The 13,686-nt window shown below is 40.2% G+C and overlaps 1 protein-coding gene across 1 annotated transcript in view; it reads right to left on the bottom strand.

Annotated features, from left to right (window-relative positions):
- Positions 1-13,686, bottom strand: part of BBS4 (Bardet-Biedl syndrome 4) — a 52,625-nt gene that overhangs the window by 18,419 nt on the left and 20,520 nt on the right. Inside the window, exons 5-7 of the mRNA XM_049777893.1 lie at positions 11,657-11,768; positions 9,551-9,623; positions 6,384-6,437 (exon numbers count right to left, since the gene is read on the bottom strand). Of these exons, the coding sequence (XP_049633850.1) occupies positions 6,384-6,437; positions 9,551-9,623; positions 11,657-11,768 (239 nt within the window). The remainder of the gene's footprint in view (positions 1-6,383; positions 6,438-9,550; positions 9,624-11,656; positions 11,769-13,686) is intronic.

Here is a 13,686-nt window from a genome sequence, read left to right as displayed (position 1 = left end):
TCAGAGGAGCACGGCCGCGTAGCGAACTCTTTCTAAGGAAAGAACTCCATTGCAACAAGAAGGAAAAATCACACTAAGAACGGCGCTATATCACAGAAGCAAACATTTCTCTCTGGACTGTCTTCTCTGTTACATGCTCGGGCCTAAGATTTGACCCAGTGTGAGGCTTCATCCACGGAGGACTCCCCTCCCTTAGAGGCAAGTCAGCCCATCCAGAAAGGGAGGAGCCAGAGGAGTGTGCTGCCTACATCATATAGACAATGAATACCACTACAACACGTAGAAAAACCCACAATACAAATGTGACAATGGGGAAACAGCGCAGGCCAGCATCAGACATAGAGAATGAAGATGACAATTCTGAGGACCAGATAATGACTGAACAACTAATCAACCTCTCAGATAAGGACTTTAGACTAGCAATATGGAAGGTGCTCAACAGACTCCAAGAAACCATGGATCGAGTTGAACAGAACACTAATAAGAACCAAGAAAATATGAAGGCAGAAATGACAAAACTCCAAACTGAAATAACATGTCAACTAACAGGCCTGAAAAACTCAGTAAACGAAGTGAATGACAAAATGGATAAGCTCTGGGACAGGGTATCAGAAGCTGAGAATAGACTTGGTGCTGTGGAAGATGAGATACATAACAATTCCATACAGCAGGAGAGATTGGACAAAAAACTTAAAGCAAATGAGCAGACAATGGAAAAATTAGTCAAAGAATGGGAACAGACGAAAATAGAAGTCTATGATAAGATCAACAGAAACAACTTAAGAATCATTGGAGTCCCAGAGACCCAGGAAGAAAATTTCCAGGAAGAATCAATGGTCAAGAACATCATTAAAGAGAAACTTCCAGAGCTAAAGAATATATGTGATCAAATCCTGCATGCCCGAAGAGTACCAACCAAAAGAGACCCCAGAAAAACCACCCCAAGACACATCCTAGTCACAATGACAAATCCCACAGATAGAGACAGAATTCTGAAAACAGCAAGATCAAAAGGGGAAATCATGTTCAAGCAAGCTTCCCTGAGATTTACAGCAGACCTGTCACCAGAAACGCTCAATGCCAGAAAGCAGTGGTGGGATATTGTGACAAGACTGAATGAAATGAATGCTTCACCCAGAATACTATACCCAGCAAAACTCACTTTCCGGTTTGATGGAAGAATACATGGTTTCACAGACAAAAAACAGCTCAGAAACTTCACAGACACAAAACCAGTCTTAAGAGAAAAACTGAAAGACCTAATCTAAGACAAGACTACCCAAAAGACACACCAAATTTTGAAATAAAGATGGCGTTAAATCCCAGGACAATTCTTTCTCTCAACGTCAATGGACTAAATGCACCAGTTAAGAGACACAGAGTGGCTAAATGGATCAAAAAACTCAATCCAACCTTCTGCTGCCTACAAGAAACGCACCTGAATAGTCAGAACAAACATAGACTCAAAATAAAAGGCTGGAGAAAAGTTATCCAAGCAAACAACACCCATAAAAAAGCTGGAGTGGCCATACTAATATCAGATAATGCAAACTTTATACTCAGGAAGGTTGTAAGGGACAAAGACGGACATTTTATATTAATCAAGGGGTACGTAGAGCAGGAAGAATTCACTCTCCTAAACATATATGCACCGAATGAGGGGCCAGCAAAATATTTAATACAACTGCTGACAAATCTGAAAAATAATATCAACAACAACACAATAATTGTGGGGGACCTAAACACGGCTTTGTCAACACTGGACAGGTCAACCAGACTGAAACCCAACAAGAATATACTAGACCTGAGGAGAGAAATGGAAGAAAGAGGCCTAGTGGATATATATAGGACACTCCATCCCCAGAAACCTGGATACACATTCTTCTCCAATGTACATGGGACATTCTCCAGGATAGACTACATGCTGGCACATAAAACATACCTCCATAAGATCAAGAGGATAGAAATTTTGCAGACTACCTTCGCTGACCACAAGGCTCTGAAATTATTTGTGAACTCCAAAGGGACTCAGAAGAAACACTTTAACACCTGGAAGTTAAACAGCCTCATGCTCAATAACCAGTGGGTCTGAGATGAAATCAAGGAGGAAATAAAAAGGTTCCTGGAAACAAATGACAATAAAGACACAAACTCTCAGAACTTATGGGACACAGCAAAAGCTGTACTGAGAGGAAAATTTATAGCTTTGCAAGCACACATCAGGAAGGAAGAAGGAGCTTACCTGAGTAGCTTAATGACACAGCTAATAGAACTAGAAAATGCTCAACAAAAGGACCCAAGAACAGGAAGACAGAAGGAAATAACAAAGCTGAGAGCAGAAATCAACGAAGTGGAAACTCAAAAAACAATCCGAAAGATCAACGAAAGCAGAAGTTGGTTCTTTGAAAAAATAAACAAGATTGATAGACCACTGGCAAACCTAACAAAGAAAGAGAGAGAGAGAAACTTGATAACTCGTATCAGGAATGAAAAAGGAGAGATCACTACTGATATGACAGAGATTCAAAGGGTAATCAGAAACTACTTTGAAAAACTCTACGCCACTAAAAATGAGAACCTGGAAGAAATGGATAAATTCTTGGACTCTTATAATCTTCCACGGTTGAAGGAAGAGGATGTAGCATATCTAAACACCCCCATCACCATTGATGAAATTAAAACAGTAATCAAATGTCTGCCGAAAAACAAAAGCCCAGGTCCAGATGGATTCACTAATGAATTCTATCAAACTTTCCAAGAGGAACTACTGCCAATCTTGGCAAGACTCTTTCATGAAATTGAACAAACAGAAACACTTCCAAATAGCTTTTATGAAGCCAACATCACCTTGATACCTAAACCAGACAGAGACGCTACCAAAAAAGAAAATTACAGACCAATATCACTGATGAATGCAGATGCAAAGATCCTCAACAAAATCCTGGCAAATAGGATTCAATGCCTCATTAAGAAGATCATCCACTACGATCAAGTAGGTTTCATCCCAGGAATGCAAGGCTGGTTTAACATCCGTAAATCTATCAACATAATACACAACATCAATAACAAGAAAAATAAAAACCACATGATCATATCAATAGATGCAGAGAAAGCATTTGATAAGGTCCAACACCCATTCTTGATCAAAACTCTCAGCAAGATGGGAATGGAGGGAACCTTTCTCAATATAGTGAAGGCCATCTACCACAAGCCAGTGGCAAATATTATCCTCAATGGAGAAAAACTGAAAGCCTTCCCTCTAAATTCTGGCACAAGACAAGGCTGTCCTCTCTCACCACTCCTATTCAACATAGCACTGGAAGTACTTGCTATAGCGATTAGGCAAGAAAAGGATATCAAGGGAATCCAGATAGGAAAGGAAGAAGTCAAGCTCTCACTGTTTGCAGATGACATGATACTCTACTTAGAAAACCCTAAAGACTCTATCAAAAAGCTTCTAGAAACAATAGACTCATATAGCAAGGTGGCAGGCTACAAAATTAACACACAAAAATCAATGGCCTTTCTATACACCAACAGTAATAAAGAAGAAATGGACATTAAGAAAACAACCCCATTCACAATAGTACCACACAAACTCAAATATCTTGGAATCAACTTGACTAAATATGTGAAGGACCTATACAAAGAAAACTATAAAACTCTGCTCCAAGAAATAAGAGAGGACACACGGAAATGGAAACACATACCCTGCTCATGGATTGGCAGGATTAACATCATCAAAATGTCAATACTCCCCAAGGCATTATACAGATTTAATGCCATCCCTCTAAAGATACCCATGACATTCTTCAAAGAAGTGGATCAGACACTTTTGAAATTCATTTGGAACAATAAACACCCTCGAATAGCTAAAGCAATCATTGGGAAAAAGAATATGGGAGGAATTACTTTTCCCAACTTTAAACTGTACTACAAAGCAACAGTTATCAAAACAGCATGGTATTGGAATAAGGATAGGTCCTCAGATCAGTGGAATAGGCTTGAATACTCAGAAAATGTTCCCCAGAGATACAACCATCTAATTTTTGATAAAGGAGCAGGAAATCCTAAATGGAGCAGGGAAAGCCTCTTCAACAAGTGGTGTTGGCACAATTGGATAGCCACTTGCAAAAAATTAAACTTAGACCCCCAGCTAACATCATGTACAAAGGTAAAATCCAAATGGATTAAAGACCTCGATATCAGCCCCAAAACCATAAGATATATAGAACAGCACATAGGCAAAACACTCCAGGACATTACAGGCATCTTCAAGGAGGAAACTGCACTCTCCAAGCAAGTGAAAGCAGAGATTAACAGATGGGAATATATTAAGCTGAGAAGCTTCTGCACCTCAAAGGAAATAGTGCCCAGGATACAAGAGCCACCCACTGAGTGGGAGAAACTATTCACCCAATACCCATCAGATAAGGGGCTAATCTCCAAAATATACAAGGCACTGACAGAACTTTACAAGAAAAAAACATCTAACCCCATCAAAAAATGGGGAGAAGAAATGAACAGACACTTTGACAAAGAAGAAATACGCATGGCCAAAAGACACATGAAAAAATGTTCCACATCACTAATCATCAGGGAGATGCAAATCAAAACAACGATGAGATACCACCTCACACCCCAGAGAATGGCACACATCACAAAGAATGAGAATAAACAGTGTTGGCGGGGATGTGGAGAGAAAGGAACTCTTATCCACTGCTGGTGGGAATGCTGTCTAGTTCAACCTTTATGGAAAGCGATATGGAGATTCCTCCAAAAACTGGAAATCGAGCTCCCATACGATCCAGCTATACCACTCCTAGGAATATACCCTAGGAACACAAAAATACAATACAAAAACCCCTTCCTTACACCTATATTCATTGCAGCTCTATTTACCATAGCAAGACTCTGGAAACAACCAAGATGCCCTTCAACAGATGAATGGCTAAAGAAACTGTGGTACATATACACAATGGAATATTATGCAGCTGTCAGGAGAGATGAAGTCATGAAATTTTCCTATACATGGATGTACATGGAATCTATTATGCTGAGTGAAATAAGTCAGAGAGAGAGAGAAAAACGCAGAATGGTCTCACTCATCTATGGGTTTTAAGAAAAATGAAAGACACCCTTGTAATAATAATTTTCAGACACAAAAGAGAAAAGAGCTGGAAGTTCCAGCTCACCTCAGGAAGCTCACCACAAAGAGTGATGAGTTTAGTTAGAGAAATAACTACATTTTGAACTGTCCTAATATTGAGAATGTATGAGGGAAATGTAGAGCCTGTTTAGGGTACAGGCGGGGGTTGGGTGGGGAGGAGGGTGATTTGGGACTTGGGTGATGGGAATGTTGCACTGGTGATGGGTGGTGTTCCTTTTATGACTGAAACCCAAACACAATCATGTATGTAATCAAGGTATTTAAATAAAAAAAAATTAAAAAAAAAAACAAAAAAAAACAAAAAAAAAAAACAAAAAAAAAAAACAAAACAAAAAAAAAAAAAAAAAAAAAAAAAAAAAAGAAATGAGGCTCTGGATTTGATTCCCAGCACTGAAGTAAGGCCCACGTTTTCTTTTGCTTGTTTTTTGGCCACACCTGGCAGTGCTCAGGGGTCACTCCTGACTCTGTGTTCAGAAGTCATTCCTGAAAGTTTGGGGGGGGACCGTATGGGATGCTAGGGATTGAACCTGGGTCGGCTGTGTATAAGGCAAATGCCCTACCCACTGTAGGGCTACCTCCAAGGGTTCAGGTCCTTAGGCCCACTTTTTGATATCTAAGTTTTACTGAACCGAAGTTTTATTGGCCACAAAGAAGGAAACTTTGTAATTGGAGCTACTTTATAGAAGTCTTCAAAATAGGAGAGCAAACTATGGTTTTATAGGCTAGATATGTTACTATGCTGGAAAATAAATTGGAGTGAAGAAAATAATTAGGATTGACATTAAAATTATTTCTAAAATATTTCATTTTCTTATTAAAAGCAGAGGGAAATGAAAAATGAGAATAGCAATATGTACCTATGTATATGGCACTTTGAATTTTTACAACCAAAAATCTCTGCAAGAACTGGAAATAAGGGCCCGGAGAGTTAGCACAGCGGTGTTTGCCTTGCAAGCAGCCGATCCAGGACCAAAGGTGGTTGGTTCGAATCCCGGTGTCCCATATGGTCCCCCGTGCCTGCCAGGAGCTATTTCTGAGCAGACATCCAGGAGTAACCCCTGAGCACCGCCGGGGGTGGCCCAAAAACCAAAAACCAAAAACCAAAAAAAAAAAAAAAGAACTGGAAATAAAAGAAACAATGGCATCATCTTTGTAACAAGCATACCTCACAGAAATTCCCAACCCAATCCTAGTCAATCTTTATCTAAATTACCTTGCTGAACTGTTTCAGGTAAATGTAGCAAACTCCTAGGTTATGGGAGATCTCCTGCATATAAAAGAAAGATAGGTATAATTCCACAGCACTACAGTGAAATAACACACATGCATCAAGATGTTGTTGCTCAGTCAAGCTTAAAATTTAAGACATGCACTACAACTAATTTTTTAGGGGGGTCACACTCAATGACGCTCAGGGGTTACTCCTGGTTATGTGCTCAGAAATCACTCCTGGCTTGGGACGCTGGGGATTGAACTCAGGTCCATCCTGAGTCAGCTGTGTACAAGGCAAACGCTCTACCGCTGCACTATCGTGCCGGCCTCAACTAATTTTTAACTAGATTTCATACTCAAATATATTACAGTCTATAAAATGGATATCTTGATACAAATATAAAGTTACAGATCAAAAGAAAGAAAAGCAAGATAATTAAGTACACATCCTGGTTCTGGTCCTTTGAGTATATACATACCCTGTAACCCTTTGAGAAAAGACCACCCATAGCCCCTAAAGATGCTAGCCTTTTCCATTAAGAACAGTATGATTCTTTTTCCCAGGAATCTGATATTAGAACAAACCTAGCTAATAGTTGCAAGCACCAAATAGACTTGGGACTGAGAAGGTCAACTGGAGGCCACAAAAAAGGAAACTTTGTAATTTATAGAAGTCTTCAAAACAGGAGAGCAAACTATGGTTTTCTAGGCTACATCTCACCCCCTGCCTCTTTTTGTAAATGAGATTTTCTTTCAACATAGAGGATTTTGTTTATACTGTTAGTAGCTCTTTCACTTGATTCCTACATTAGTTGCAAATGACACGTATGAAGCTCCGAAAACTTAAAATGTTCACTAATAACTGCCCTTAAAAATAATTGCCTGGGCCAGAGAGATAGCATGGAGGTAAAACATTTGGCTTGCATGCAGAAGGACGGTGGTTCGAATCCCGGCATCCCATATGGTCCCCTGAGCCTGCCAGGAGTGATTTCTGAGCGTAGAGCCAGGAGGAACCCCTGAGCACCGCTGGGTGTGACCTCAAAACCAAAATAAATAAATAAAAATAAAAAATAAATGGTTAGGTTAAAAAAGATATGAAAAGCTAGAAATATAAGCAATCTGGAAAATAAAATAGCAGAATTATTCCTTAATGTATAAGCAAAAAGACAACTCAAAAACTAGTTTCTAGAAACCTAGTTTCTGGAAATCTAGAAAAGAGTCTTAGTTAAGAAAAATGAAGAGGAGCCGGAGAGATAGCATGGAGGTAAGGTGTTTGCCTTTCATGCAGAATGTCCTTGGCTCAAATCCCGGCATCTCATATGATCCCCCAAGTCTGCCAGGAGCAATTTCTGAGTATGGAGCCAGGAGTAACCCCTGAGTGCTGCTGGGTGTGACCCAAAAACCAAAAAAAAAAAAAAAAATGAAGAACAGATGAAAATATATTGAATAGTAAACCAGCATGGAGGATAGGGCTGGTCATGAAAATAATAAACACTTTTTTCGTTTTCCTAATAGCAGCCTGATTTTATTCACCAGTGGCCATGTATCAAATGTTTCTTGGTGTTACAAAAGGAGTAATGTCCCCCAGTAGTGATCCCTGATAATAGAACCATAAGCATAGCTGAGTATAGTTCTCAAACAAATAACAACAAACAGCTTACAGAAGGGGTAGGTAATGATATAAGCAGAAGTCTAACCGGAATGTTTGGATAGGCTGAACCTTACAGATTTAGGTCCTATTTTTTTTCTTATTTCTTTTTTAGTTTGGGGCCATACCCAGTGGTGCTCCAGGGTTATAACTGGCTCTGCACTCAGAAATCACTATTAGCAGGCTTGAGGGACCATATGGGATGCTGGGACCGGCAGAGTGTAAGGCAAACACTTACTATGCTATTACTCTGTATTTTTCTCTTTGTTGCTCCTACTTTATTCTTAGCTAGAATAATGAAGTTACTTGGGCCTAAAGCAGCCATCTTGGAACTATGAAGAAAAGTCCTCAGCTTTGACATTCCTGGAACACCAAATTATGGTCAGCAACTACCCTGTTTCCCTGAAAATAAGACGTCCTCCGAAAATAGACCTACTTATAGGCTTCCTTCTTGGTGAAATATAAGGCATCCCCTGAAAATACGGCCCCTGGGCTCTGTCTTGAAATGAAAATTAATTTACTGTAAACTGGTTGCTAGGGCCACTCCGACTGACTACTGTATGATTCACAGTTTGTCTGATTTGTGTTAACAACTACCTTTACTACCTACTGTATACAGGTAATAAATTTCCTTTATTTTCATTTAACAATACATGTGTACCATATTCTTCTTTATGGAAAAATAAGACATCCCCTGAAAATAAAACTTAGAGCATCTCTGGGAACAAAGAATAATATAAGACACTGTCTTATTTTCTGGGAAACAGGTTTTTTATCTGGACTTCTTGTTTCATAGGGGAAAAAATTAACCTCAAATGGGATACAACCAACATTCAGACAAAAATTTTGTTTAGACAATCTTGTCAGATTGACAGAAACAATAGAGGGAGAAATAAAGAATTGTCAGAAAAAAATGTCCTGACCCGAAGATAGACAAGTGCAAGAAAAAATGCTCACCAATGAGGGTAGGGGGGGAAAATGAAGCTACTCTATACAATTAGTAATAACTTTTCAGAATTTCAGTGATAAAAGGAAAATATTCAAAGCTTCAAAAGGAAAATGAGGTTCTCAACAAGCATCTAACTGGTTACAGACTGCATTTAGCTACACACACTGTCAGAATCAGAATAGACAACATCTGCTAAGTTATGGGCACATGAGATTTCTTGAATCTACATCTAACCAGGGTGTACATCAATAAGGGTACATATAAGACAGATATCTTGGCATGAAAGAATTCAATAGTAGGGGCCGGGCGGTGGCGCTAAAGGTAAGGTGCCTGCCTTGCCTGCGCTAGCCTTGGACGGACCGCGGTTCGATCCCCCGGTGTCCCATATGGTCCCCCAAGCCAGGTGCAACTTCTGAGCGCATAGCCAGGAGTAACCCCTGAGCGTTACTGGGTGTGGCCCAAAAACAAAACAAAACAAAAAAAAAAGAATTCAATAGTAACAACAAAATTCATGTTCAATGGAATCAATACCATGTTTATCAGCAAGAAAAAAACTTAGCCTCCTACTCACCCAGTCTTTCTGGTTAAGTTTAGCAGCTTCATTATATACTTCAGTGGCAGCTTTATGTTTTCCCAAAAGAAATCTGTGGAAGAAATAAATGCATTTTCCAAATTATTATTTCAAAGGTTTTATATTTTGTTTTGTTTTTGTTTTTGTTTTTGTTTGGTTTGGTTTGGTTTTTGGTTTTTGGGTCACACCTAGCATCGCTCAGATGTTACTCCTGGCTCTAGGCTCAGAAAAAGCTCCTGGCAGGCTCAGGGGACCGTATGGGATGCCAAGATTCGAACCACCAACCTTCTGCATGAAAAGCATATGCCTTACCTCCATGCTATCTCTCCGGCCCCTATTTCAATGTTTTTTGTTTTGTTTTATTTTGTTTGGTTTGGTTTGGTTTTTGGGCCACACAGACTAGCTCACTTATACCACATTAGATTATTTTTAAAGAATTCTGGGAGACTTTTTCCTATGAGCTGATTATGCTGGTTTTATTGAGGCTGCTGTAATTCAACATTTGGATCTCTCTGTGTAAAGAGATAGCTGTCACTGACATCTGTTCAGTACTTTGGTCTTAGTCTATACTAATTTTAGCAGACGTCTTCTGTAATTTATGTTTCATGATGTACTACAAAATTAAAGACCAAAAACCAAACCACATAAAACTATATTAAACAAGAGCTGTCACCGTTTATCAATCTATTTAAGGATATAACCTTTCCTTCCAAGCTTAAGTCTCTTTTTATTACAAATTATCATGCTTCTGAAGAGATAGAAAAAAAAAAAAAAAACTGGCTCTGGGCAAAGACAGTGCATGTTATGACAGTTTAGGTTAAGAACGTGTAAATGAGAATTCCATGGAATACTTTGCTGCTGGAAAGGCTATATCTAACAGGTTTCAATGTCTTTGCAGATTGTTTATCTCTAGGAATCTTCAAGACATTCACTTGATGAACTTCTGTTTATTTTTGGCTTTTGGGCATACCTGGCATTGCTCAGACGTTTACTCCTGGCACTGCACCCAGAAATCACACCTGGCAAGGTCAGGAAACTATATGGTAAACATTTAAAAAAGTACTGAGCTAGAGAGACTAGAGCCAAGAGAAAGCCCTGTAAACTGCCAAGTATGGCTCTTAAACATTCTCACTCACACTGTCACACTCTCACTTTCACTCTCTTTCTCCCCTCTCCCTCTCCCTCTCCCTCTTCCTCTCCTCTCCTCTCCTCTTCTCCTTCTCCTCTCCTCTCCTCTCCTCTCCTCTCCTCTCCTCTCCTCTCCTCTCCTCTCCTCTCCTCTCCTCTCCTCTCCTCTCCTCTCCTCTCTTCTCCTACTCCTCCTTCTCCTTCTCCTTCTCCTTCTCCTCTCCTCTCCTCTCCTTCTCCCTCTCCTCTCCCTCTCCCTCTCCCTCCCCTCCCCTCCCCTCCTCTCCTCTCCTCTCCTCTCCTCTCCCTCTCCTCCTCTCTTCTCTCTCTCTTTCTCCCTCCTCTTTCTCCTCCTCTTCTCTCCTCTCCTCTCTCTTCTCTCTCTCTCACACACACAAATGTTAATATTATACTAAGTATTGTTTGGAACACTAAATGGGAAAAATTTCATGGGTTACCAATGAGTAAGGTTAGAAGACCAGAATGTCTTTTGTTTTTGAGGAAGCAACACCCAGCAGTGCTCAGGGGTTACCCCTGATTCTGCATCAGAAATCATTTCCGGCAGGCTCAGGGACCATATGGGATGCTGAGTATCGACCTCCCAGATCAGCCACATGCAAGGCAAATGTCATACCCACTGTGCTATTGCTCTGGCCCCTCACCCCGAGGATGTCTTTATTCATATAAAACAACATTAGCATTTTCTCATCATATTCAAATATGTAATATGTAAAATACTTAAGTTTCTATATACTATATATACTTAATTTATATATTTAGTTTCTATATACTAGCTACATTGTTTTCTCAAATTTCAAAACCATTGCCCATTTTTAAAGTAGATGTTAGTATACCTATTAGCAATTAGCAATTCTCCCAGTAACAGTAACAGCCTGTCCTGACTGAAGAAGCAGCCTCTACTTGAGCACCTGACATTGTTCTGAGTACCCTGGAGGCCTGGCAGGCTTCCAAACTCACAAAGATCTGGCCACTTGCTTGAGGTTATCAGCACACAGAGGACTCAGAACAGCACATGTCTGAAAGAGTTCTAGGGATTCTTGGATATTTCCTTCCAGGCGGAGTATCAGTGCTATCAAGAAAACAGAAAACACAGAAATAAAATCATGCCTTTATTCTGAAAGACTAGACCACAGTATCATAAAAATTAGAGAGGGAAAAAAAAATGAGGATAGGGGCCAGAACACTGGCGCCACAGTAGGGTGCTTGCCTTGCACGCAGCTGACTTAGAACGAACCGTGATTTGATCCCCTGGCATCTCATATGGTCCCCCAAGACAGGAGCAATTTCTTTTTTTTTTTTTTTTTTTTTTGGTTTTTGGGCCACACCCGGTAACGCTCAGGGGTTACTCCTGGCTATGCGCTCAGAAGTCGCTCCTGGCTTGGGGGACCATATGGGACGCCGGGGGATCGAACCAAGGTCCGTCCAAGGCTAGCGCAGGCAAGGCAGGCACCTTACCTCTTTGCGCCACCACCCGGCCCCGACAGGAGCAATTTCTGAGCACATAGCCAGGAGTAACCCCTGAGCGTCACTGGGTGTGGCCCAAAAACCAAAAAAAAAAAAAAATAGGGAGTCACATTGAAGAATTCCTTTGGAGATATTTTTTGGGGGGTCACACCCAGTAGTGCTCAGGGGTTACTCCTGGCTCTCAGAAATCGCTCCTGGCAGGCTCGGGTAATAGTACAGCAAGTAGGGCATTTGCCTTGTATGCGGTCGACAAGGGTTCATTCGATCACAAGCCAAGCACCTCCAGGTGTTATTCTTGAGTACAGAGCCAGGAGTAACCTCTGGGCAACACCAGGTGTGCCCCTATCCATTCCCAAAAGAAATAGATATCACTGTAGAAGGACTCGGGGTCAGAGTGACAGCACAGAGGTAGGTAGCTGCCAACCCAAGAAGAACCCAAGTTAGATCTCCGGCAACCCATATGGTCCCCCCAAGCCTGCCAGGAGTGATTTCTGAACACAGAGCCAGGAGTAATTCCTGAGCACCAATAGGTGTAGTTCAAAAACTAAAAAATAAAAGTAATCCCTGAATGTAGAGCCAAGAATAACTAACTGGGTGTGGTCTAAAAATAAACAAAAAAGTTTTTTTGTTTAGAAGGACTAAAACAGTGGCAATTATTGGCAAGCTAGAATCTTAGGAATTTCACACTACTCCTTTCATTGCCAACATCCACCACACTGAGTACTGCATGCCCTGTGAACACAATTCTTCAAAATGAGAACATTCTTGGGAGTTCCCACTAGATACTCTCTTTATAAAGATAGTTAGATTCCCCCTGATTCTATTTCAAAGTGTACACTCAAATAGGACAAGTGAAATAAATACCCAAACCCAGCCAGGTGATTCTGGCAAAGAATGGAGTAATGAACAATGTTTTTGTTTTCCATACAGCAATAAGTCACAACCACTTTTCTTAAATTTCGGTAAATCTAGGTCTCATAAGATATTCACATGCTCAAGAATTATGAGGTACTGAAAGTCTTAAACTTTTACTACTGGAAAGAAAGCTTTTGTTTGTTTGTCATGAAGTCCTAGATATGTTAAGAACTTACTGATTATGTTAGAAAATAAACTATTAATATGAAGACTAAGAAAAGATTTGTGAACAAAACCACTTGTTTATATCAAAGAATCAAAAAGTTCTGGAAAAAATAAGTATGCCGGGATGAAGAAATAATACAGTGGTAAGACTCTTTCTTGCAATCAGCAGACCCTGGTTTAATCTTAGAACCACATAGGGCAGTGATGGCTAACCTTTTGCTCCCGAGTGCCCAAACTGCCGCACAAAACCAATGAATTTCCTCAAAGTGCCAGCATGTCAATTAAACCTTAATAACAAGATTTTAGTATCTAAAAACTCTATAAATTTTATAAATTTATTAACTGCGAACCTTCCCACGTGTCAGCTGCAAGGACTTCACATGCCACCACTGGCACACGTGCCATAGGTTCGCCATCGCAGACATAGGGTAAACCCAACACAA

Source organism: Suncus etruscus, chromosome 1 (assembly GCF_024139225.1).
Source record: "Suncus etruscus isolate mSunEtr1 chromosome 1, mSunEtr1.pri.cur, whole genome shotgun sequence".
NCBI classification, from domain to species: domain Eukaryota; kingdom Metazoa; phylum Chordata; class Mammalia; order Eulipotyphla; family Soricidae; genus Suncus; species Suncus etruscus.
The sequence above is the reverse complement of the archived record's forward strand: the minus strand, read 5'-3'. Positions and strand labels throughout refer to the sequence as shown.